The 25726-nt window shown below is 47.2% G+C and overlaps 2 protein-coding genes across 2 annotated transcripts; one reads left to right on the forward strand and one right to left on the reverse strand.

Moving 5' to 3' along the window:
• Positions 1-323: 323 nt before the first annotated feature.
• On the reverse strand, positions 324-13511 carry LOC311202158 (ATPase family AAA domain-containing protein 2-like; the record flags this gene model as incomplete). Its single annotated transcript, XM_084276700.1, has 13 exons — positions 324-374; positions 1680-1808; positions 2428-2489; positions 7572-7886; positions 8324-8414; positions 8893-9052; positions 9394-9482; positions 9753-9927; positions 11167-11282; positions 11518-11650; positions 12902-13013; positions 13117-13212; positions 13508-13511. The coding sequence occupies 13 exons, from the start codon at positions 13509-13511 to the stop codon at positions 324-326; spliced, it is 1533 nt and encodes a 510-aa protein (XP_084132826.1).
• A 4527-nt stretch (positions 13512-18038) lies between these two features.
• LOC311202309 (dnaJ homolog subfamily C member 9-like) lies at positions 18039-18716 on the forward strand (the record flags this gene model as incomplete). Its single annotated transcript, XM_084276877.1, has 1 exon — positions 18039-18716. The coding sequence occupies one exon, from the start codon at positions 18039-18041 to the stop codon at positions 18714-18716; it is 678 nt and encodes a 225-aa protein (XP_084133003.1).
• Positions 18717-25726: the final 7010 nt, after the last annotated feature.

The raw sequence follows: 25726 nt of genomic DNA on the forward strand, positions 1-25726 counted from the left end.
CGCTTGTGTGTTTTGGTAGGAGAGTGTTTCCTGTGATCAAAAGCCCAGTCTTTCCCCTTGATTTACTAAGTGATGTTCCTGGACTTTGAGGTTAATTTCCCTGTGAAAACCAGGAGTCCCTCAGTGCAGAAAGATCAGGCAAAGATTTAGGATGGGCCTTCTAGATAATGATGAAAATATCAAAAGCAGCTAAAGGACTTTGAGTGTTCCTAATCAATTTTACAATATATTTGTTTAATAGATGTGGAAGTAACATTTATTGAAGAATGCACAAAGAACAGTGTGCAGCCAGAAGAGAACATCGGAGTGGAAGAATGCTGAAGTCAGTCATGATGGAAGGCATGACTGAAGGCTTCAATTTCTTTCTTCATTTCCTAGGAAGAAGAAAAGACAAACCAGCAGTCAGCATGAACAAGAGCTTCAGGACCCTGCTTATTTATTCATCACAGGAATAAAGAATCTGTCCATACATGCAACTGTTAGCAATATTTAGCAAATACATGTGCTGCTACCACCACCTCCACGTCTTTCTTTACTTCCACGGATGTTAAACACGTGTATCTTTGGATCCTGTCAGCACGGACAAGAGAGACAGTGTGGATCTGTATCACGGGACCATGGCTCTGTATCAACAGTGCTTCCAACAGGTAGAAAGAGGAGACAGTTCCAGAAAAGCCCCAACTAAATGCTGGAAATGCTCCCTTCTGCACCCTGAATCATTACTTGTTAAAGACTTCTCTCTTCATACACAGAGTTTGCTCCTGACTGACTTGCAGCATCACTCTGAATAGGAGGCTTGGGGTTTTTTTGGTTAGAGCTAAAGTAGGAAACAAAGAAATCAAGTCTCTCTTAATTTAAGCATTACAAGTGAAGTCACAAAACCTCACAAGCCCGAGGCAACAGAAACACGTCCCTTCCCATGCTAAGCCACATCACTATGCTGGATGAGAGATGGGCCTGTTTGTCAGGAATGGCATCCCTGAATCCAAAGCATCCTCAGGGCTGCATAGGCAGAACAGAACGTCCGGTCTAACTCTTTGTCAGATGTGGAAGACAAGGGCCAAAGACCAGATCTTCCTCTTTTGCAAGGCAGGCTGAGAAGTAGAAGGAATTTGCTCTCTTCTCAGGCACAAGCAGCTCAAAGACAAATGGATTCAAGGATCTTGTATCTAAAGACTCAATATCCAACCTATCTAAATGGACTCAAGGCTGGGAACACCTGACTGGCACCATGGGTGCCTCTGGACGATTTCTGCTGAGTTCTGACAAGTCAGAAGTCCTCTCTTAGAGGAAGGGATCAGAGAATGTGATTTTTAAAACGTCAGAGGCAGGAATCTCCCCCTGTGTCAAAATAAAGATGCTCACGACAAAGGTTGTGGGAAGGACTCCTGACAGACAGAGGTTAACTGCTTGGAGATGGCTGTGGGGGTGGACCCACTGTCTTCCAGATCAAGCCATTCCCTGCAGAAACTGCCAACGACTCTGCCAAGTACAACAAGGGGTTTGCAATACGGAGAAATGGCCTCAGAGTGAAATGGAAAAGTCTTCTAACACAGGCAACTAAGCAGTGAAGAGTAACACCCTGGTTAGTGCCATGTCCAGAGCTCACACACACGCAGGCGGGACTCACGCTCGCTTAACAGTGATAGAAAGTGCTGTAAGACACAGGAAAGAATCACCTGCACTAGTTGGGTTCTGTCGTAATCTTCCCGATGCCGGTAAATGCACTGAGCAAGACCATTATACAGTCTTTCCAAGTGAGAGACGGTGAAGTTCTTAGTTGCCACAGTGGCTAAAGTCAACAGTTGCTGAAGAGAAAATGGAAACAAGTTTAGAATAGCCCCTAAATCCATCATACAAACTGCTGCAACACAAAGAACCAACCTTACAAGCGGCTGGTCGGTGGGCTATTTTAAACAAGCCCTTTGAAATGAAGAATTAGGAAGAGAAGCCAGCCTCCTACATCTTAATTCCCCCAAAGATCCAACATCAGCCTACACCACGTGTGGCAACACAACAGTCGTAGTCCGTTACAGGTGGAATGTTTCCACAAACTCTACATCCTTCCCATAAATTGTTTCCACTGGCACCTTTCAACAACGGGCTTAATTTACAGCCGTCCATGTAGCAAGAATATGTCCCACTTCCATATTAACTACATTGAAATTCGACTTACTCTGAGCTCACTGCCAGCCACAGTCCCTGGCCCTCTGTGAACTCCCGCTGCATTACCGACACGAGAACAGCTCGCACCAGTCACAGGGTGTACCAAGGCACCTGGAACGGCACAAATTGCTTCAGTCGGGATTTCTGCTTCTCTGGGTGGGCTACAGGGTCAGTGAATTATCCTGGAATACAGTCTCTCTGCAGGGCCAGAGACAGAACTGTTACCAGTTATTTCTTCACTGAGAAGCACTTGACTTTTACTTTCTCTCTGGCCAAAGTCACTGCTCCATCAACAGAAGGCACTCGGGCATACAAGAAAAGCACTAGAGAGAAAGGCAGGGTACAGCCAGGGGGGAAATACACCGGCGTTGTCGTGACAGTCTGGCAGGCTAACACTCACTCCCAAGTCATGTAGCTTAGGAAACACACCTTGCACTGCAAACAGGAGCATGTAAGCCTTCTGTTCAACAGGTGACTCTGGGGCCACACTGCCTGAAGTACAGCTTTTTAACTCACGCTGCTCATTACTGGGAAGATACTCATACAATAAAAGGAAGTCAAAGGCTGTTTTCCCATTAGGTACCACTTGAAAAACAACCTGCAGGAGCAAAACACCAGCATCTGCAGAAAGACACGACTTGGGCTTTCAGTAACTACAGGGGCAGCATCCTTACGCAAGAAACACTGTGTGCCGACTGCAGAGAGGTGTTACAGGAAGAATGGAACCAAAGAAGGCTCATCAATAGTGTAATCCAAAAGCAGCTTAAATGAGCTGCTTGACCTTTCACTTAGCATTTGAATTTGAGTCTTCAGAACCTTGTGCTCGTTGGCACCCCAGCATTTCACTCTTTCTCAAGCCTGAATGTTCAGGAAGCACCACACTCTCCTTCTCAGAAGCAGATGTTGCCCACCAGAACTTTTTTTTTAGTTTCATGACCATTTTTATGTTGTTCCACCACATCAGAAACTCTCATTCAATCCATGTTACCCCAAGACAAGCCTGTGAAAAGTTACTGATAGAAAAATACCACAAAGCAAAAACTCTACAACTACTAACTTACAGGTACCCACGTTTTGTATGTAGAATATCCTCACCTGCATTGCTTACGGACTCAGGACGTGCAGGAGCTTGATTTAGAAGTAGGTCTTCAAAAAACCTTCTTCTTTCTCCCTCATCAGGACACTGGACATTGAAAACTTCGTCTCGATAAATAAACAGCTCTTTTATCTATAGCCCAAAGAGAAAAGGTATTTCAGATACAAGACGACACATGCTCAGACTCTATTCCCAGAAGATGAGTACCTGTCTAAATTCTAAATTGTCACCTGAGTAAGACACACTGTGAGGAGTTGTCTTCCTGCCCTTTGCAAGCATCTGATGACAGTCACCTCTAGGTAAGCTGACCCCACATTTGAGACAAAATATGTCTAGGATGCTCAGCATGGACTCTTGCTGAATTTTGTGAAGGAATACGCCTACAGATCGATTTACAAGTGACTAAACAGGAGCTGGAATTCAGCTATCGACTCTGTAAAGCTTTCACTTCTATGAAAAATACAAAGTTACAGTCCATTGTTACAGCGTGACCACCTTACTTTCTCAGTAAAAACATCCCTTTTCAGTAAAAATGTTTTCAGTTTAAATAGGTTTCCCAGTGCCATTGCCAGCACTACATATTCTTCACTAATGTTCAGACCCAACCACCTTAAACTCATATGAGTTCTTGTCTGAAGATAACGGACAGATCTGCCGAATAAGCAGGAGTGTGTGAGAAGGGGGGAAAAGTTGGGTCAAAGTCAATCCCTTTAGTCAGAAAACACTGGAGACAAATGCTTTTGGCATTGCTTTGTCTAAGCAGATTTCAGGAGACCTGGCCAGGGTGCCCGAGTAATAACAGGATGCATTCGTTTCGTACCCCAATGCTTCAAGGAGCTCCAGATGAACAGGAAATTGAATAAAAAGAGAAGGAAAGTATTGATGGCAATACCTCTCTTGGGAGATCTGTGTAACTCACATCCGATGTTGCAAGCAGCAGAACTGGGGCAAATGATGGGATGTCCTGCAGTAGTCGTATAAAGGTTGCTTTCAGTGGCTCTCCAGCAGCTTTCCACCACGAGTTGATAAGTGGAATATAAATGATACTTGGTGTCTTTCTTTGAGCTTCCTGCATCACCTGGTAAAATGAAAGCTTGGATAAGAAGACTGAGCCATTTGGAACAGGCTCCTAAGTAACCAGGGATCAGTCAAACGCTCTTACCAAATAGGAGTACATGAAAGCCAAAACACAAAACCAAACCACCCCCAGAACAACTCTCCAACCCAAAGATAGAATTTTCACCTTGACTCAAAGATAGACATTGTTACACAGACAGGAACAGAGCTGGTGTAAGGAACCTCACAATGTACATGCTGTATGTGGAGGTGTGCCTGAAAAGACAAGACTAACCCTGTCTTCTTCAAGACAGCTTAGTTTGGGTAAATGGTTACATGATGGAGACTAGACCATTTTCAGTTTGGAGCAGGAACACATCTGAGTCAGTTGAGTCTGGAGCAGTCTGAACAGGCAAATACCAACGTGAAAAGATGAGGGCTGATGCTGATGAAGCGGATTTCCAGGCAGAAGTAAACCAAACAGCACACCCAAACCAGGCCACCTCCATTAACAATGAATGTCACTTCCTTTACTAGTTTAGAGACAGTTTGTGAATCCCATGAGCATAAAAAGAGGAGATACCTGTGCACACGTTTGTTCCCATGATGTGTTGCCAGCAAACAAATCAGGCACGTCCAGAGTATAGACAGGAAACTTTTCCAGGGCATGTATTACTGCAGGTGCCAAATGAGAAGTTTGCCCACACCCTGGCTCTCCAACTAGTAAGAACCGTGGCCTCACACACGTTGGCTGGTAACGAGCAGTTCTAGAACAAGGAGGAGGAAAGAACTTTCAGAGTGAAGTGATGAATAGACACACAGCTGAATAGACACACAGCTGTCAAAGGCTTTTCCCTAACCTCCTTTGTTGGTAAAGACTCTCTCTGTTCCAGCAAATAAGAAGCTGCTCTGTGATCAGAAAGACTTTCAAAACCCTTTTTCTTACCAACTCATCCCCTAGCTCCCCTACAAAATCCCACCAATCCTGCTATTTGCTTGTCTGGGTGAAGCAACAGCTCTTGAATCACACAGGGGGACTGTCCAGCTCAAATACACAGACACCAGCTGGTCAGTAACCTGATATGGGGCAGAACAACTGTCACTCAGGACACACGTCTCTAGATCTCTTCACCACCCGTCCACCCCAATTTTCAGCACATCTGAAGTGTAAGTAGCTAGGAGACCTCTGTATCTCTCAAGTGTAGCTGAAATTTGCCTATTCTTACTGGAGGTAAAGGAAGGAAGGAAGGAAGGAAGGAAGGAAGGAAGGAAGGAAGGAAGGAAGGAAGGAAGGAAGGAAGGAAGGAAGGAAGGAAGGAAGGAAGGAAGGAAGGAAGGAAGGAAGGAAGGAAGGAAGGAAGGAAGGAAGGAAGGAAGGAAGGAAGGAAGGAAGGAAGGAAGGAAGGAAGGAAGGAAGGAAGGAAGGAAGGAAGGAAGGAAGGAAGGAAGGAAGGAAGGAAGGAAGGAAGGAAGGAAGGAAGGAAGGAAGGAAGGAAGGAAGGAAGGAAGGAAGGAAGGAAGGAAGGAAGGAAGGAAGGAAGGAAGGAAGGAAGGAAGGAAGGAAGGAAGGAAGGAAGGAAGGAAGGAAGGAAGGAGGGAAGGAAGGAGGGAAGGAAGGAAGGAAGGAAGGAAGGAAGGAAGGAAGGAAGGAAGGAAGGAAGGAAGGAAGGAAGGAAGGAAGGAAGGAAGGAGGGAAGGAGGGAGGGAAGGAGGGAGGGAAGGAGGGAGGGAAGGAGGGAGGGAAGGAGGGAGGGAAGGAAGGAGGGAAGGAAGGAAGGAAGGAAGGAAGGAAGGAAGGAAGGAAGGAAGGAAGGAAGGAAGGAAGGAAGGAAGGAAGGAAGGAAGGAAGGAAGGAAGGAAGGAAGGAAGGAAGGAAGGAAGGAAGGAAGGAAGGAAGGAAGGAAGGAAGGAAGGAAGGAAGGAAGGAAGGAAGGAAGGAAGGAAGGAAGGAAGGAAGGAAGGAAGGAAGGAGGGAAGGAGGGAAGGAGGGAAGGAGGGAAGGAGGGAAGGAGGGAAGGAGGGAGGGAGGGAGGGAGGGAGGGAGGGAGGGAGGGAGGGAGGGAGGAAGGGAGAACAGTATTAGTAAAAAAACAATTGAGGTGGGCACTGAAACACGTTCCCCGTATCTGAAGTGCACAATTGATTGGTTAAATTACAGCTGTACCCAAAGTATGTGTAAGATTTACACAGTCCTTCTCATTGTTTGAATTGTGTTTGGCTTTCCTAGTAATCACTCTGCACTAGCCCGAAATACATTTGTCAAGAGCCCTTGTTGTGTGCTACACTGTTGTGCCTTTGCTGGCTGAAGTCCAAGATCCCAGAGACATAACCAAGCTCAGCAGGTCAGGTTTCTCTGGACAGCACAGCGACAGAGATTGAGAAAAAGAACTGACCCAACAGTAGTGGCAACAGGAAAACTTTTCAGCTGTTAGCTTATACAAGCTGCACATTAAAATGTCTGAAGATCAGCATAAACAGTTACCCTCTAGGATGGAGGAACTGCCTCTCTTCTCTTCTGGGCTTTTTATGCGGTGGCATTTCTTCAAAGGTTGATGGTGATCCTGGTAGGATATTTTCCAGAGATTAGCATAATAGCTGTTAACAAACCTCCATTTGTCTGGGGTGGAGCAAGTTTATCACTTTACAGACTCTCACCAACGGACAGACTAAACCGGCTCAGGCCTGAGGCTGTCATAGGCAGGACCTCACATCTGCTGGGCAAGCCGAGCCCCAGAGTATATAGTGCTAAACCACTCTGATCTCATGTACAAGTGTGCACTGCAATCCACAGCCAGTCAGGCTAAAACCCTAGGGTTAGAAATCATGGTAGCTAAAGCAGTATTTAGCTTAAACCACTTATACGTGACTTGTGGGCCTGACATTCCTCAGACAGGCATTAGAAGCCTTCCCTTCTGCCCCTAGTTAAATGTTTTGAAGAGCTACCTTGTACATTCAATCTTAGATCCATATTTACACCTGAGAAATAGGATGTTAGCTACTGCCACAAACAGGATGCTGAAGTAGAGAAGGCTGTTGTTGACTGCATATTGCAAGTCATCCACAGCTCCCATCCCACACTTCAGTTTAGAATCCAGAACACAAACTGTGTGTGGTATTCCTGCAATGAAGGTGTGCCCCTGCCTGTTACACAGTGCTGCTGCCATTCCGCTGGAGAGGCTGGTGGATGGTGATGGCACAAATGAGCAGCTTTTGCTTTGGCAGAATGTTAAAGAAGTGAATGCTACTGTTGTACCTTGTTGGTGGTCCTTCTGTAGCGCAGACTCTGCATGGGGAAATACTCCCTGCAAGGCCTGTAAAATCCTTGCGAGGGAGTTTTCAAGCAGTGGTTTGGCAATAGGGCATAGCGCTCGCCCAGGGGAAGCCAAAGCCCTCTGTGAAGCTGGAGTAATCTTCTGCATAGCCACAAAAAAATCCTCTGCTGTTATTTCAAGAGAAGCAACATCGATCGGCAGCTTCTCGTTACTTTCATAGATCTGAGGATAGTGGCGGCGCAAAGCACAGAGAGCAGCTTCAGCACATAAGGCTCGAATGTCAGCACCGCAATACCCTAAGAAACAAGACAAAAGCCAAATGGGACATCAGTCTCAGGCAGCACACCAGTCAAAGCCCAGGCTTCTGAAGTGCAGTGCTGAAAGACTTTGCACGCAGCCAACAATTCACAGGTTAACAGAGCACTTCAAGAGGCACCGCGCTGCAGACAAGTTTTGTTACATCGCTCGCAGCCTGGTCTCCCACACTTAGGAAGCAGTCTCCTCATCAGAACTTTGCTCCTGAGGAAGATGCCCCAAACCCATTCAACGTTCTCAGAGACACAAAAAGAACATTCACGAAAAGAAAAGAATCTCTTCACTTCTCCCACGCCGTGCCAGGTGCCTCACTGCCACGCTGTGCAGCAAGGTGCAAGAGCCTGGGTACTGCCTGGTAGAAGCTCAGATTCCTTCGGACTCAGCCACGTGCAGAAGCTCACTTTGTTTTCAAACTTACCAACACATCTGTCAGCGAGCTCTTGCAGGAACGTGCCTGGTGGCTGAGGCCTCCAATGTTGTGTGTGAATCTCAAAAATCTCCTTTCTAGCCTGGAAAGAAAATGGTTGTGGTTTGTCCTACGTTTTCTCTTAAAAAAAGCCAACCAAACCAACCAACACAAAAAGCCCCAGATCCTCACATGAATACAAATAGAGAGCAGTGTCTAGGTGGATACAGTACATAAACAAACAGGAACGTCTTTGGGAATGAAAACAAGTTCATTCACTCTGGCACCAGCCTTGGTAAAAGTTTTTCCTAGCAAAAAAGGAATGCTTGTGTGCACAACATTTCTTTCCTTTTCAAGATGTGAAAGCAGTAATTTATAGTTAATTGAGACATTTACTGCCAGAGTCACATACAATCACAGAGACCCAGTACCCGACCTTACTGCCAATGCAGCGTGGCTTTGTCCAAGTTGTCAATACTGATTTTCACCTGAACTGCTCTGCAATACCGCACTGTGACCCTGGTTCTGTTCTCAAGAAGGACTTTGTCACATCAACATGAAGGTTGAGTTTCAATTCTGACCTTCGTATCTGGCAAGCTGAAGAAGAACTCGCGGTCAAAGCGTCCAGGTCTTCGTAAAGCAGGATCTACAGAATCCAGCCTGTTGGTGGCTCCGATTACCACCACCTCTCCTCTGCTGTCAAAGCCATCCATAAGGGCCAGAAGAGTTGTTACGATAGAGCTAAGGGAAAAAACAGAATTTCCAGTCACTGGTTTACAACATTTTCTGATATTCTACACAGTCTTCTCCAATGATGACTCAAAAAGAACAAGCTTTTATCAGTGAGACACTGGTTAGCTAAAGACCCATTGGAAGACATAAAGAAACCAATAAGCTAACACAGGCCGTGTGCTCCTATCAAGCTTAGTGAATTGATTTCAATTCTTGTTGAAAAATACTCTGTAATTTAGCAGCAATTACTGGTTTGCAGGATCAATTCCCGTGACACAGCGTTAAACAGGTTCTGGTCTTCTTTTCACAGAGGTCGAGCAGCTTCTATGTAGCTGCAAAAAAGGCACTACCTATGAATCTGGTCTTGTTTGTCGGACCGCACAGGAGCAAGGCCGTCTATCTCATCAAAGAAAATGATTGAAGGTCGCATCTGGTAGGCCTAGAATGGAAACACAGGATCCTGACATCATAAAGCAAGCACTATTTTAAGGAGAAAGAAATCCTTTAACAGGGGTTTGCTTTGCAGGGTTTTCTCATTTGCTCTATTTCTCTTTCCCAATACAGGTCAAGACCTCATGCCCCTAAATAACACAGTGCAAAAGGAAACACTGACAAAACACGAAAAAGCAGGGAGTTCTTCCTAAAAATACTGACCACAGAAGTTTACAGTTACCCCTCGGACAGAACACAGGGCACATTCCAACCTTACCTGATGAAACAATTCACGGAGCCGTCGTTCAGTTTCCCCTGCCCATTGACTCAGGCAGTCGGCACCTTTTCTCATAAAAAAGGCTATTCTCCTGCCACCTTGGCTATATTCGTTAGCCAGCGCACGAGCAACCAGTGTCTTCCCAGTTCCTGGTGGACCGTAGAACAGACAGCCTCTGCAATGAAAACAAAACACAACCCCACAAAACCCCCATTAAATTCACATATGATAACCCCCCTAATGGAAAAATACCTATTACAACCCCTATCCCGAAACTACACACCTCTTCTCTCCTAACCAGAACTAGCGGCAACAGCTGAAGAGGGAGAAGGCAAAAAGAGATGGAAGTTCTGGGTTCCAACGCAATTTAACAAGGCAGGAAGTGCAATTGATAGAGAGGAGAGTGGAGATGTACAAACCCTGAGAGCACATCATTGCATCCCAGAAGGACACTTCCAAAACTGCCCACAAACTAGCAGGGCAGGTTACAGCACAGCACAGCCAAGCAAGAATAAACCTTAGCACAAAATCCCAGACTGGCATAACTTGGGAATCACCAGTTCCTTCTTCAGTGATACGCTGCATTGAAACGCTTGTCCTCGCAGAAGGCAAGATTTGACAGTGAAGCATTGCACTGTCCCCTCAAAAGCTCTAAGTTACTGAATTTGGTCTCCCAGACCATGCATTGCTGATGCTAAACAAGGTGCAGGTCTAAGGCTGGGAGAGAAAACTGCATTTCCAGATACAGTCATCAGTGAGAACAGCTGAAACGTTGCTGTTTCAAAAAGAATTTCAGTGCATAAAGAAGCCAAACCCTGGAAGACTTTCCTTCTGTTATTTGTAATACTTTCAAAGTGACTGAAAGCAAAGAATCTGAAGTCATATTTCACTGTAGCACGACTGAACTTTGCTGACCAAACACATACAAAGCTAACAATTACATCTTTACTTATTTCCTAACACAGAACTAATTTAGCAGCGTAAAAAGTGGACAGACTCTTATATTACCCCAACCACAACCACCACTGCAACGCTGTGGCTGCAATTCTCAAAGTCTTACTTGATCACTTGCAACAAAAGACTCTTGAGAAAGAACACTGGACTTGCAAGCAATGAATTACAGTTGACTACAGGTATAGTATTCCTTCCTGCTTGTAAACTAATCAAGTTGGCTTGTACCTAGAACTCAAAACAAGAACACCCAAGCCCACCTTTTAAAGGCAAGGCAGTGACAAAGGATGCCCTTGCTGCACCTGGATTCCAGATTCTACCCATTTTAAATAAATTCTTTTTTACTACTGCTAAGAAACCCCACCAACACGGCTGAAGAGTTTGAAGCATGGAAACATATTGATAGCTCAGTTGAATACTCTCAGGAAAATGGGTTAATTAGAATGTACACAGTATCTGTTACCTTGGAGGCTGAATTTGGAATCTCTCAAAGACTTCTGGGTAAAGCAGCGGTAAAATGACCATCTCTTTTAAAGCTGAAATGTGGTCAGAAAGACCACCCACACCATCAAATCGTACCTAAAGAGAAAGTCAACAGAGCACATCTCATACATCACAGAAAGCTACGACCTTGACAAGGTTCCATCAGAAAGTCTGTGTCAGCACAAAGAGCTCTGGGCAGCTTTCAAATTGCTTGAGAGTAGAACTGTAAACCCCCTTTCCATTAGGGGGGTTACCCATAGGCAGCACGTGACTGGAAGCTTTCAGAAACACTGCAAACACTTCGCTGGCACGCTGATCTAGCATTACTTACTGAATGGCCTGTTTGCATTGGATCAACATCAGCCTGACTTGCTCCCCTTTTCCTTCGATCCTTCTTGAGGTTTAGTGGAAGGCACCTGATTTGAACGAAGGAGAGGAAGAGGAAAGCATTTGTTAGCATGAAGCTAGAAGATTTTTACATTTATAGTGACAGCAGGTGAACCCAGAAGACCACCTAAGTGAGATCAACCTCGTAAAGAGGTAAATATTTGTTCAAATTGGTTTACATTTAATGTCCAAGAGTAAACAAAGGAAAATGGTCACTCCAGACATGAAGCCAGGCTAACTGACAACTCTTAGCGCTTACGAATATCCATGGCAGACCACACAACACACAGATGAATGCAAGCTGTGAACAAGGAGTTCCACAGATGCAGACTGTGAACTGACCATGACTTGGGTGATAGAAGAACCCCCCAAAGCACACTTCCAAGTACACACTAAGTAATATCAACATTTAAATGAATTCCATCTCAGAATTTCCTTTGAGATCTATTAGTTTCAGACGATTGTTCTCCTGACGAATCTCATTTCAAAGCCGTTACACGATTTCCCTTGTGACAGGGAAATTTCGTGTTTCTTAGGAAGGTAAAATGTTTAACTGTTTTGCAAAGAAATGGCATAAACAAATGATTCATGGTGTCCTCTCTCTCTCACACACATAGAAATGGAGTTTCACCTCATGTCATATATCCACTCTGTGGAAAGTCAAACCTTCTAAACCGGTTTAAAAAGACAGTTTCATGAACTCGTCCTTCTCTGTCTGCTCTTGAGGATGCTGAGCAAAGTGCTCCTCATATCTAGCAAGAGACAGCGTGCTCCATGCTCTCGCTGCTTGCAGGATCCAAACCCCCTCTGTCATGACTGTGGTCATTTAGAATTTCTAATTTCATTTAGCCTTTTTCTTGGTGAAGGACAGTTTCCTACTCAAACACGAACTGATTCCAAAGAGAAGCCAAAATCAGTACTTGAGTGATTAAGTAAATCCACACAGGGTCTCCCTCTTCCTAAATTAGTTTTAGGAAAGTAACTGGTATCCTCCAAGCTTAAAAAGTCTGAGAGCAAAATGTTTTTTCAAAGGGACATTCTGGCTTCAAGTCAAGAAGGAGAGAATTTCAGTTACATCATCTCAGCCCCACCCTCCATAATCACCTCATCGAGGACAACAAATGCTGCATTTCAAATAATTAATGGCTAATAAAAAGTATGGCCTCCCCCCTCAATACTTGCTTTCCTTCTACCCTTGGACTACCACAGCAGTAATCCTAACGTTCATCTGTTAATTCCCACCAATCCAAAACCTCTGGAAGCATTAGTCAGCAGTGTCACTGACAGCACTACTGAGAAATAAGGACCATCACCAAACATTCACGAACCTGTCAGTTCTTTGGCTGCAGGAGTCTTCTAGTCTTTGAGGACTTCCAAATGGGGACCTCTGACTGGCATCTGAAGAGCAGTCTGAAACTTTGCTCTTACTTTGCCTTGGTTCTGTTGAAAGCAAAGAGAAGTTGAGTGCCCGTATGCATTTTCATTCCAAAACCATCTCACTGAAAGAAATCAGCTCTGAAGAAAAACCCTGCAGAGAGCCTACTTTTCAGTGGTGGTTGATAGTCCTCAACAGGTTTCCTCCTCTCTCGAAGGTGATAAAGCTTCTGAGTATCTTCTTCATCCTTCTCAACACTTTCTTCTGGCAGAACAACTGTACATTGAGATAAGACTGAACTTCTTAAGTACTCTTGTAAATTAAATTCAGAATGCACTACACAGAGGTTCTGTCCTTGCTGAGATGACTGGGTGGCTTCTCATCGGTCTTAGTAACAACAGTTCTGTCATCTTCTTTAGCTGAGGCTTGAGGCACAAAGGCTTCAGTTTCTCTGCTTTTCTGCTCCCCGTGTCCTTCCCCTTGCTCTGCTGGGAGAGCCCTGGAGGGGCCCAGGTGGCTGTTCCTCCTCCATTTGATTTGGGTGCCTGCCATTGCGTACCCATGCGCTCGTCTGGGCCTGTGCAGGTGGGGCTTGGATGGGCTGACGGCCCTGGGAGCAGCCCGCTGGGGTCTTCTTTGGGCTCCCCCTCCTGCCACTGTGTCTCTGAGCTCCGCTGTGGGGGTGCAGGGTTGGTCCATCACAAAACCTAACACTGGTTGGCTCAACTACCACCACATCCTTTCCTGTCCTTAAGCACCCTCTTGCCTCGTTCTGTCCCATCCAGAAATCTCCTACAAGGATCGCTGGGCCGACTGCCCTCATCACAACCATCATTCCCACTAAACCTTCACATTTCCCCCCTCGCTCCAAGCATAAAGTCAATATGGCCTTTTACATTTTTACCAAATAACCTCATTGCTCATTTAATTGCCCGCTGAGCTCTGGAGTGACAGCTCCTAATTACAGGCCTGGGCAGCAGCTTCCTCCAATCACCAGCTAAACACAGAAAGGAACACCACTCTCTTCTCCCCTGCTGATCTTCACACTCTGCAGGAGCTTTCCATACACACCTGGCAACCTGCCTTACTTCCTGAGAAGTCTCTCCCTGCTGCTCACAAGCAGGGAATCTGGCACGCTCCTGTTGTAGTGAGATTGCTCTTCCTCATTCTGAGGAATAACTTCTCTTTGTATTCCCACCTGTGCACAGCCATCTGCTGCCTTTTATCTTGGAAGCATTTTGGAGAAGCCCAATGATTTTTTTCCTCTCTGAATACCTGTTCTGAGCTCACTACAGTACAGCCCTGAAGTGCAGCCCTGACTACAGCTTGTAATGCCAATAGCAAGACGGATCATTGTTTTAAAGAGATTAAAAATGCCCCACAGTTCAGCTTGTGTCAAGTGTTTAGGACAAGGCTTTTGGCTCGAGCATAGGAAAGAAAACTTAAACCAGAACTAAGCCACAATCCCACCTTGCTCATCAGTTATTTCTTTGCCAGCTCTTGGCACTTCTTTCTTTCCCTTGGAGGTCCCATTGAGGTTCTCCTAAATAAGAAAAAAACCAACCCCCAAACCAGAAAGATCAGTCACAGGCATGTAGAAAACCTGACGTGCGTATTTTATCGGGTGCCCCTGTAGTAACATCATCACCGTGCTCCATATAGACAAACGACTGAAGTAAGGTACAGGAGGAGAGAACAGGTACAGCACTGGCACCCAGGAGCAGTGACAAGAATTCCTGCTCTATAATGGCGCTTTGTACATGTGACACTTGAATACAAAGCCCAGTCTATCAATTAATCACAGATCAATAATCCAAGAACCCAGGCAAAACCTAGGAAAAACAATGTCTAGCAGATAAAACATGCATCTGGGCACTTGAGGGACCATGTACTCGCTGATCCTTAGGGGTCTCTTCCACCTCAGGATCCTGTATCATTCTATGAAACTACCTGCAATTCTGCTTTCATTAAAAACAAAAAGGTAACTCAGATCTAAAGAAAAACCTATGAAAGCAGCCTATGAGGATGTTTCAAAAACAAAGTGCCCCTCATTCAAAAGGACAGGAGAACCTAAATTCATAGAGCAAAACTAAGATGTGAAGTGAAAACCCAAGCCCTGAAACAGCTGTATGCAAAGAGCATGCATTCAAACTCACAAGGCAGTTCAGAAAGCGTAGTAGAAGACATGGATTTCAGCATAACACTGCTATTTCATATCTCTTGAAGAAGAGTCTTCCACCACCCACCCTTACGACTCTCTCTGTAGCCCAACCGTAAGAGGAAGATGTTACATTCCAATTAGGGGGCAAAACCTCACATTCTTTTAGAGTAGAGTGGGTTTTGGAACCGCTAAATTAAAATCACAACTAATTCATTTCCCTATCTGGACTACACCAGTTATACAAAAAGAACAGAACAGATTAGCAGCGCCCACGCTGTGGAATACCCCAGGGTCTTCTCCCATTTGTCCTCTGCGCCTCTTCCCCATGTCGTCCACTTTCTGCTGAACTGCTTCTGCAGTACTAAGACAAAAAGTTGATGTAAGAGCAAGGACAGGCAAATACAAACCAAAACATTGAAAACAGTACACAAAATCAACATCTGAACATAGCATGCACAAGCCAAGAGTCACTGGCAGAATGAAAGACAGGCAGAAACACTAAGACCACTCTGGCTGCATCCAACTTTCCTCAGTGTCTCAACTCAAATGAGCATTATAAAAATACTCTTAAGTATGGAAGAAAAGTTAATTCGAAATGAAGGCACTTCCAATGCTAAGAACGCTGATTTAGAGGGCAACTTACGTCGACCAAAATTCACAAGGTGAAGTGGTCCTTTTGATTCACAAGGCAACACAGAAACCCACCCAGCACATACACAGAAGACCCTCTCAGATGAGGATCTTTCCGCAACTGGCAATCCAAAAGGAAGATGCCAGGGGCCAGTGTGAACACTGTCTGTACCCAAATTCTCTACACATGAAGCATCTTTCCAAATACGTCCTCCTTAAACAGCCACCAGAACCTATTCCCAAAAAACTCCTTTTAAACACAGAATCACAGAATTGTAGGGGTTGGAAAGGACCTCCAGAGATCATCGTGTAAAACCTCCCCTGCTAAAGCAGCCTACCTAGGACAGGTCACACAGGTTGGTGTCCAGACAGGTCTGGAGTATCTCCAGAGAAGGAGAGATCCCCCTCGCAGGGGATATGCTCCAGGCCCTTAGTCGGTGTAGCTGTGAAGAATAAAAGGCCAGCCCTCAACCAACTCAGGGTATATTAAGACTGAGTGATTACAGGACCTACTGGAGGACACCCTACCTGCTCAGCAGTTACAGAATGCTAATGAGCACCTCCAGGCCCAATCCCAATCAGGCTCTATTATGACACGTACCTACATGTCACGCTGACCATTGTGACTTACCACAGAAGCAGAGAATGCTGGGAGTTGGAAGGGCCCTCTTCACAGCATCTAGTCCAACGCCCCTGCCAGAGCCACATCTCCTACAGCAGGCTGCCCAGGACAGCATCCAGGTGGGCTCTGAGTAGCGCCAGAGATGGAGACTCCGCAACTTCTGGGCAGCCTGTCCCAGTGCTCTACCATCCTCACAGGAAAGATGTTCCTCCTGATGTTTAGGTGGAACTTCCTATATACAAGTTTATGCTCATTGGCAAGATTATTCCAGCCCCTTCTGCTCCAGCTAAACTCCCAAATGCCAAAAAGCTCCATCGCTTGCTGCTTCAACGAAAGATCAGCCCAGTATTTACCACACAGCATCCTCTCTCACTGCTTCCCTCCTTGAACTGTGTATGGGATTTGCATGGCAAAGTTTTGGTAGGGGGGCAACACACGGCTACACGGGGACTCACTCTTGAGCAGCCTGCTCCTCAAGGTCTGCACCCTTCAGAGGCACATTACAGAATTTCCTTCAGGGGATGGCATTTCTCTACAAAACCAAAGGCAATTCCAGCTAAAACTTTTATATGACTGTTGAACTTTTGGCATTTCTGCAAGGAGAACCTATCACCCTGACTACACGAGGAAAGCTGTGATGACAACGAGGGGGCTCTTGTTCAGTTCACAAGCTAAAGTTTCTTTGGGAGTGCACCAAGCTAATCTGCGCTCTGAAAAGGGCAGAAAACTTGGTGACATATCTTCATGAGACAGGCCTTTTGACGAGGACGACTCCAATCACCTGTCTCTTTACTGGGACACCCCAGGAGTGCAGTGCCAGGGGAGCAGCCCGGCCCTGCTCCAAGCAAGGTCATTGCTCAGCCCAAGGCCTGGCTCCAGGGTGAGCGACCCCACAGGGCCACAAGTATCACCTAACAGTCCAAGCAAGTGCCTCTGCCTGGAATAGGACTCACTGGAGGATGCTGATCACTAGTCTGTCCTGGCTTATTTATGTAATGGTGGTTCTGAGTCCTGCTCCAAGTGGCAGCAGCAGGAGAAGGGGCTGCAGTTCCTTGCAGCCCGTGCCATCCCTAAGACACCAGGCCAGCATAGATGACAAGTAGCTTCACTTGTGGGAACCAGGAAAGGCCACAAGTCCGGGCCACGTACAGGAGAGTCTGGGGAGGTCGGAGCCAAGGGCTGGGCTGGTGGGCAGAAGGCACAGCTACTGGAGAGGCCATAGGCCTGGGGCCCATCTGTGTCTGCACATGATGTAACTGAGAGGACAGGTCATTCAGGGCCAGTTAGTGGCTTGACTGAGCATCTAAGGAGAGGGAGAGGGCTATACAGAACACACGCACGCACACGTGCACACACATGGGATCAAAATGCCAACAACCAGAGCAGGGCTGTTGTGTACCTCTGGGGAAAGCAGAGCAAACTACAGGCAAACCGGTGCCCAAGAACAAAAAATACAGACATGCATGTTGCACATACGCACCTCTGTGTGCATTTTCCCTCTAATGGTTTTTCACCCCCCTAGCCAGGGGACCCAGGTCCTTTGTACTGTCCACAAGGTTCAGCCAGACCGAACATGCAGCACTTGGAAATGAGGACATTTTAACTAAGAGACTTTCTAACAGCAGCGGCTGTTGGTGCGCTCTTAGCGGGCGGGGGCGGTGCCGGCGCCGCAGTGGGATGGGGCTGCTGGAGCAGAGCGAGGCTGCCTTCGGCTCCTCGGACCTTTACCGCGTCCTCGGCGTCCGCCGGGAGGCCTCAGCCCAGGAGATCCACCGCGGTTCCCACCGCGCCTCGCTCCGCGTCCACCCTGATCGCGCTGAGCCCGATGCGAAGGAGGAGGTGACGCGGCGGTTCCAGATCCTGGGTGAGGCGGACGCTGTCCTGAGCGACGCGGAGCAGCGCGCGGTGTACGATGAGCAGGGCACGGGGGATGAGGAGGGCGAGGCCCTTCGCGGTGAGCGGGACTGGCAGGAGGACTGGCGGCTGCTCTTCAAGAAGGTCTCTCTGAAAGACACTGAAGACTTTGAAAAGAGCTATAAAAATTCTCAAGAAGAGCTGGCCGGTACTGAAGCAGCGTACGTGGATTTTGAGGGGGACATGGACAGGGTAATGGAGTCTGGGCTGTGCCTGGACTATACAGACAAACCCAGAATATGGAAAATCATAGAAAACGCCATCGATTCCGGAGAAGTCCCATCCCACCGAGGCTTTGTAGAAGAGTCGAAGCAGAAAAGGGTCTCAAGAAAACGCTGGGCAGAAAAAGAAGCTGGAGAGGCAGAAAAGATGAAGAATGAAGCGGGCCTCAGTGGAGAAGATGATGTGAAATCGCTGATTCAAAGCAGAAATCAACATTGAAAAATGGAAACGGAGGACTTTTTGGCACAACTGGAGGCAAAATACAGCAACAATGCTAAAAAAGGAGGAAAGAAGAAAAAATAATTAAATTTTTGTGGAGCTGGCTGTGTTGTGTGCTGTCTCCTCCACTTGTCAGTAAGAGAGTTCCCTGAAGTGTCTCCTTCCCTTGTTATTCCTCAAATTCTTCCCTGAAATTCTGTTTTCACTGCCGTGCCTGGGAAGCCAGTGCTTATCCTGACTTCCTTAGACAACTAATGCCTTGTGCTCTCTATCCGCAGTACCTCATGTGATCCCATGGTGCAAAAAGCCCCGTGACATTTGCAGTGTTTCCTGATGTTCATTATCAGTTATTTACCATTATTTGAATTGCTTGTTGTATGCTATATAACAAAATATTGTCATTTCCCCATTGTTTTTCAGTCTTTATCTATTCTTGCTTGTAATGTTTTGGTTGGTTGCTGATGTTCTCTTTTTTTATTTATGTTGGGGAAAAAAATGTCTCTTGAGAAATGGGATGTTTATGCTGTGACCTTCTGTCTATGAAATTTGGAATGGCATTAAAAGGATGCTGTTAGTACAGCAAATGTTTCATTGCCACCTCTGTTACATTCATTCAGATGCAGCTTGTCCGGTGTGAAAATCAGAGTTTCATTGAATTGTGGATTTGACCTTTGGAGTTGCAGCAGGTACTTTGCATCTGCTAACTAACAGTCCTTTTGTTTTGATGCAATGTTGCTTTATCCACTGTTGCCTGTTTTTTCACTCTTACTCCAAAGGATACAGTTTTAGTAGATAAATGCTAAATTCAGGAATGGGTTATCATTTAAGCCCACTCCCACATTTTGAGGATTTGAACATACTATTGCTGTTAAACATGGGGGGGGGAAGTGTTGCAGCAAGGAGGGATGCAAGCGAGCTGGGGTTGTGCTGTGATCTTATTTGAGATTTGCAGGCACTCTTTGTTTCCAATGAATCGTGCTTCCACTTCCATGTCCCTCCTCCTCTTTGCAAAAATAAGGTGTTACATTCTTCTGCTAAAAGCATGAAGAAGACTTCCATCTTCTTTCTTTTCAGGCCTTCAAGTACCTGAGAGGAACATACAAACAGAAGGGGAATCAACTTTTTAAAAGGGTAGACAATGGTAAGACAAGGGGGAATAGATTAAAACTAAAGGAAGGAAGGTTTAGATTAGATATTAGAGGGAAGTTTTTTTACAGAGAGAGTAGTGAGGTGCTGGAACAGGCTGACAAGAGGTGGTGGATTGATCAGCTCCCGTGGCAGTAAGGACAGCTACGGCTGACCATGGCCACACACTACACCTACGCACTGCTCTATCCCTGCCGTGTTCAGTTCTGACTTGCAGCTGCCACTGCTCAGCCAAACCCACCCCCTTTCAGACCTGTCAAGTGCTTTGATGTCAGACAGCATATCCTTGGGAACCAAATCCTTCAGCCCTTCTGCAGAGAGAAGGATATTTGCATCATTCACCGCCACACCAAACACCTGGTCTGGTTTCACAGTCCCCAGCTTAAAGCCCTCTCTGTCCCCATCAAATTGCCCAACACGACTGCACAGCTCCGACCAGAAAGACACCGGAAAGATGTCCCTGACAGACACAGAGAACAGTCACTCTGCTCAACGTAAGCAAGGACACAGCACGGAAAAGAAAACTGTTAGTTCTCATCCAGGCTTTTCCCTCATCTGATATTTTAACAGCAGTTCAAGCCCAGACACATTCTGCAGCACAGCTGAGTCACTTGGGGCCACACCAGGATGACCATGAGACCCAGCAGTCACAGCAGAGCAGAGATGCTGGAGGAAAAACACCAGGTACTGACACACTTGTAAGAAAATTGAAAAAACCTCAAGACGGACCCCCTGAAATAGAGAGAGTGAGAGAGAGAGAGAGAGAGTGTGTGTGTGTCTGTGTGTGTGTCTGTGTGTCTGTGTGTGTCTGTGTGTCTGTGTGTGTCTGTGTGTGTCTATGTCTGTGTGTGTCTGTGTGTGTCTGTGTGTGTCTGTCTCTGTGTGTGTCTGTGTGTGTGTCTGTGTATGTGTCTGTGTGTCTGTGTGTGTGTATGTGTGTGTGTGTCTGTGTATATGTCTGTGTGTCGGTCTGTGTCTATGTGTGTGTCTGTGTGTGTGTCTGTGTGTGTGTCTGTCTCTGTGATTGTGTGTGTGTGTGTCTGTGTGTCTGTGTGTGTGTGTCTGTGTGTGTGTGTCTGTGTGTGTGTGTATGCGCAAAGACTCAGTGACAGAAAGGGGTCAGCCCTTCCTAGAGTCCTTTCAGCTAGAAATGGCCTTATCCCCACTCAGCTCCTTGGGGATGTACAGACAACTTGCCAGGCAGTGGTTACATCCTGCTGCGTCGGCTGTCAAGTATTCCTGCTGAACGAGACAGCCAGCAGACTGGGGTACAAAAGACAATGCTCCCAGGGAAAGACAGCTTCACAGACAGATGCACAAGACAGCTGGATGGACCACGACCCTGCCCAGACACGTGGCTCCCTTGGAGGAAGAACCCTGCCGAGAGGCACCTTCATGGCTGGCAACAGAAAGGGGGTCAGCTCATGTGTACCTCGGCTTTGTTCTTTCCTTCCAAGCAAGAACCAAAAAGCCACAGAGCAGGAGAAATGACCCTGGCTCTGGAAGCTCACGGACATTCCCAGCTACACTGAGTCCTCTGGCAATTGCCACCCATGGGCCAGAAGCCCTCTCACCCCTCCCGGACCCGGCTCTGGCTCACCTGGCACTCAGTCTCCATGGACCACAAGTGCACCAGACCTGCTGACTGCCCAGAAAGGAGTCACACTGTGCCACAAGGGACACTGCCCAGCCTGCAGCAGACATATTAGACTCTGGGGGGGGGGGCCTTTGTTCATGCAGCTCCTCAAATGTCACGGTACCTTTTTGTCAATGTTTTCTGCCTCCAGGCTGTGAACAACTTCAGCAACGGAACCAGCTACACCAAAAGGCTACAGAAAAATGCAGAAGCATCTGTAGGGGCTTGTTTTAGCCACCCTAAAAAAATTCTAGGTTTTGTTTGTAACTTAGAAGATGATTTTGATGTTAAAGGAGTTACAGCAGCTCTGAGAGTATAAAGCCCCTTCAGGCCATTAGCAATAGGTAACTAGGACAGTGTGTGCCTTGATCTCTGGGGGAAGCTTTATGGGCTCTGTATTAAAACAGTGGGTACTGGCTATGGACCTGGACTCAAAAAAACATGATAAGGACTTTCAGGAAAGAACATAAATACGCTGAGCATTACTCTCCCTTCTTTATATTCAAAGGAATCAATGAAGTTAACCAATGATTTCTGTAGAATAAGGATATAGGTGAGACAACTCAAAGCCAATCTGTACTTCAAGAAACAAAGCCTGAGCCACACAGTAAACCCCTACACCGCTGTCAATTGATTCCCATTATCTCCCCCCACAAATGACCTTCATCACCTGAGGAGGAAGTTGTGGTCCCATAAATGCAGCCAGCTCACTAGTAGCCACCTGCTGACCAAGGAAGGAACAGGGATCAGACGGTGCTGGGAACTAAGGAGCACGTTCTCCAGGTCTCCAATCACAGCACCTTGGGAAAAGGGCTGTGATCTTGGTTTGGAGTTTTCCCTTCAGCCAACTCTTGGATTAAACCCCATGGTACAATTCTCTGGGAACAGGTGACATGGCACAAAGACACAGGCAGAGACTTCACCAAGGCTACTGACCGGACACCAGGTAAGGGTCTTCCTACAGCGACTGTCCTCTTCACAGCAGGAACTCATCCTCCCACCATCGATGGCTCCTCTCAGGTTCTCAGACAGCCAGAGGCAGAGAGCAGACAACCAGCACCAGCTGAAGGCCAAGCACTGAAAGGGAATAAATGACACTGAGACTGTCAGGTTTCACAGCACTGAATCACCCCAACAGCAACCTGCTCCTAGGACAAAAGGAAAACACTTGGCAAGAAGGGAGATGTGAAGACTGGAAAGGAAATATATTCTAAACACATCTGGTATTTGTTCTTCCCTGATCGAATACAGTACCTGAGCTCACTGACTGGGAGCTGTTTGGGTATCAGAGAAGTGAACTGAGGCATCGTTCATTTTATAGCAAAGTTCATTAGTGCTTGTTGTAGTTTTGTGTGGCTGGGTTCAGGTGGAGCAGGGGGGCTGCAGAGGGGGCTGCTGCAAGAAGCAGCCAGCAGCTCTCTGCAGGCTCCACAGAGCAAACACCACCCAGCTCAAGGCTGGAGTCAATGCTGACGGAGGCTGAGCCCATCAGTGATGGTCAGGGTTCCTCTGGGAATCACACTTAGGAGGGAAAAACCCACAAGCAGCTGCTTTGTACCCCCAGAAAAAGGGAGTGAGAAGATGTAAGAAAATGTGCAGGCACCAAAGCCAGTGAGGGGGGTGGAAGGAGGCACCCCAGGTGCTGGAGAGAATGATGCCCCTGCAGCCCCTGCAGAAACCCATGGTGGAACGGGTGTGCCCCCACAGCCCAGGGAAAAGGCCCAGACCCCACCTGCAGCCCGTGGAGAGGCCACACGCTGGAGCAGGGGCAGACAGACAGGAGCTGCTGTGACCCACGTTGGATCCAGCCCCTGCCAGCACTTGCGGCCTACAGAGAGAGACAGAGACACAGAGATGAGTGAGGGACAGAGAGATGCACGCTGGAGCAGGTTTGCTGAGAGGGGGGGCTTCTGACCCTGTGGAGGACACAATGGAGAAGTCTGGGCCTGATAATTATTCTGGGATTTTATGACTGCACCCAATAGCAGTGACCCACGCTGGGGCAGCTGGGGAAGAGCTGGAGTCCCGTGGGAAAGGACTCACGTTGGAGAAGTTGGGGAACCCCAAACAAAAATAGAGAAAAGAGATGGAGGAAGGGACAGGGAAAGGGGAAATGGGGAAAAAAATCCATAACAGAAAAAAAAACCCAGCCCAAGGAAAGACAAGGAGAACAGGGAAGGTAGGGAGAAGAGAAATAAAAAAAATAACCCAAGAAAAAGAGAAGAAGGAAGAACCAGAGGAAGGGGCGAGAGGCAGGTAAGTGAAAAGAACCCAACCAAAGAGAAAAAGAAAGAGCAAGAGGAAGAGGTGGGTGGGTGGAGGATGTAAAAAGAAAACGACAAAAGGAACGATCAGGAAAGAAGGTGGAAGTGGTAGGTCAAATGCAGAAAATAAAGGAGATGAAGAGGCGGCAAAAAGGAAAAAACATTGGAGGTGGAAGCAGTGGGAGGGAAACCCAAAGAAACAGCAGATGGAAACAGCAGGCTGGAAGAAAAATAGAAGGGTTTAAAGAAGCACAGGGCAGGAAGCAATAAAAGAGGCAGGTGGAAGGGGCAAGCTGGAATCTAAAAACAAGCAGATAAAAAGAAACAACTGAAAACTGGAAAAACAAAACCTGAGGAGACAGCAGAAGGCATCGATGACATGCGGGTGGCGTGTACCACTGAGCCCAAATATGTGTTGCTGTCTACTTGCCTGATGCTTTATGGTTTTATATATATATTTATATCACTCTTTAAATGCATATATAGACATCTTTTTATATTTCTGTTATTGTCAGGTAGGCATGGTATAGGCAGCAGGGCCTGTATTGCCCTGGACAGTGTGCACTGTCCTGTCTGCACTGTGCTGTGTCACACAGTGTTCATTTCTCCATCCCATTGCTCAGTGTATTTTGTGTTGCTCCCCAGGGGACTTTCTGTTGTAGTTTCCATCATTCTGTTGCCTGTATTTTTTAGTGCTCTGTACAGTCTCTTGTGGGCACTGTCTGGTGTGATGTGTCTGACACGTGTGGTCCCGCAGTGGGGGTGTTTTGTTGTTTCCTTTCACTGTCGGGGAGAAAAAAATCCCAAACCAAACCAGTCCTAAAAGCCCAAGAAAAGACAAGGAGAAAGGGGCAGGTAGGGAGGGAAAAAGAAATAACACAAGAAAAAGAAAAGAAGGAAAAGCCAGAGGAAGGGGCTGGAAGGGGGGAAGAAAGAATCAGAAATAAGACAAAGAGCAAGATGAAGAGGTGGGTGGGTGGAGGGTGTAAAGAGAAAAAGACAAAAGGAACGATCAGGTGAGAAGGCGGATGTGGGGGGTCGGTTGCTTATGGGTGTGTCAAAGGGCTTTGTGGGGGCCCCTCGAGCAGCGCTGGGTGGCCAGGCCTCTTTGGTTGCACAGCGAGGAGAAGCTCTGTGTCGGGGAGCATTGGGAGCCCCTCAAGCAGTCTGTCTGAGACTCCTGGAGAGACCCCAGATCTCCCAGAACATGCCAGCCAGCTGCTCGAGTTGCTCTGGAAAAGCTGTGTGGCTGCTGGGAGCCCCTGACGGTTTCTGGAGCCCCCCAAGAAGCTCCTCACTGCTGGGGATATTCTCATGCCCCTCAAGCAGTCTGCCGGAGACTCCTGGAGAGACCCCAGAGTTCCCCAACTGCTCCAGTCGTCTGCTCAAGGGGCTCCCAAAAAGCCACAGGGATCAGATTTTTGGCATCCTGGTGAGGGACAATAATGTGTCCGAATATTTCTGGGTGATCTGAGCAGTCCCTGCACTTTTTAAAGGCTGGAGTGACAAGGGCTTTGGTCTGATCTTCAGGCCCCTCGCCTGTTTGCCAGGACCTTTCTTTCCCCTCACAGCCCCCAAAAGCTGCTGGGGGGGGCTGAGGGCACCCCCAAGCCCCTTCCCTGCTCGGGAGGGGTTGGGAGGCGGATGGGGCAGGGCAGAGCACAGACAGCCCCTACGTCACTTCCTGGAGACTCCAGAGAGTCCTTAGCAACCAACCATCACCAGGGACAATGGTGCTGCCACAGCCCGGCCCAGGGGCCCCCTGGCCCCTGCAGACTTCTGTCCTTCCCCACAGCGTCTACCCCCAGGGAAGGACCCAGCCCGAGCCTTCAGCCCAGGGACACTGCGCTCCTGGGGGCTGAAGCAGAGCTGCCCACCGCCCAGCGCTCCTGTCTCTCTCTCAGGCTCAGCCAACCTGTGCCCACCGCCTGCCCAGCAGCAGCAGCCCTTCCCTGCAGCCCAGG

Source organism: Gallinula chloropus (assembly GCF_964237585.1).
Source record: "Gallinula chloropus genome assembly, chromosome: 29".
Classification (NCBI taxonomy): Eukaryota; Metazoa; Chordata; class Aves; order Gruiformes; family Rallidae; genus Gallinula; species Gallinula chloropus.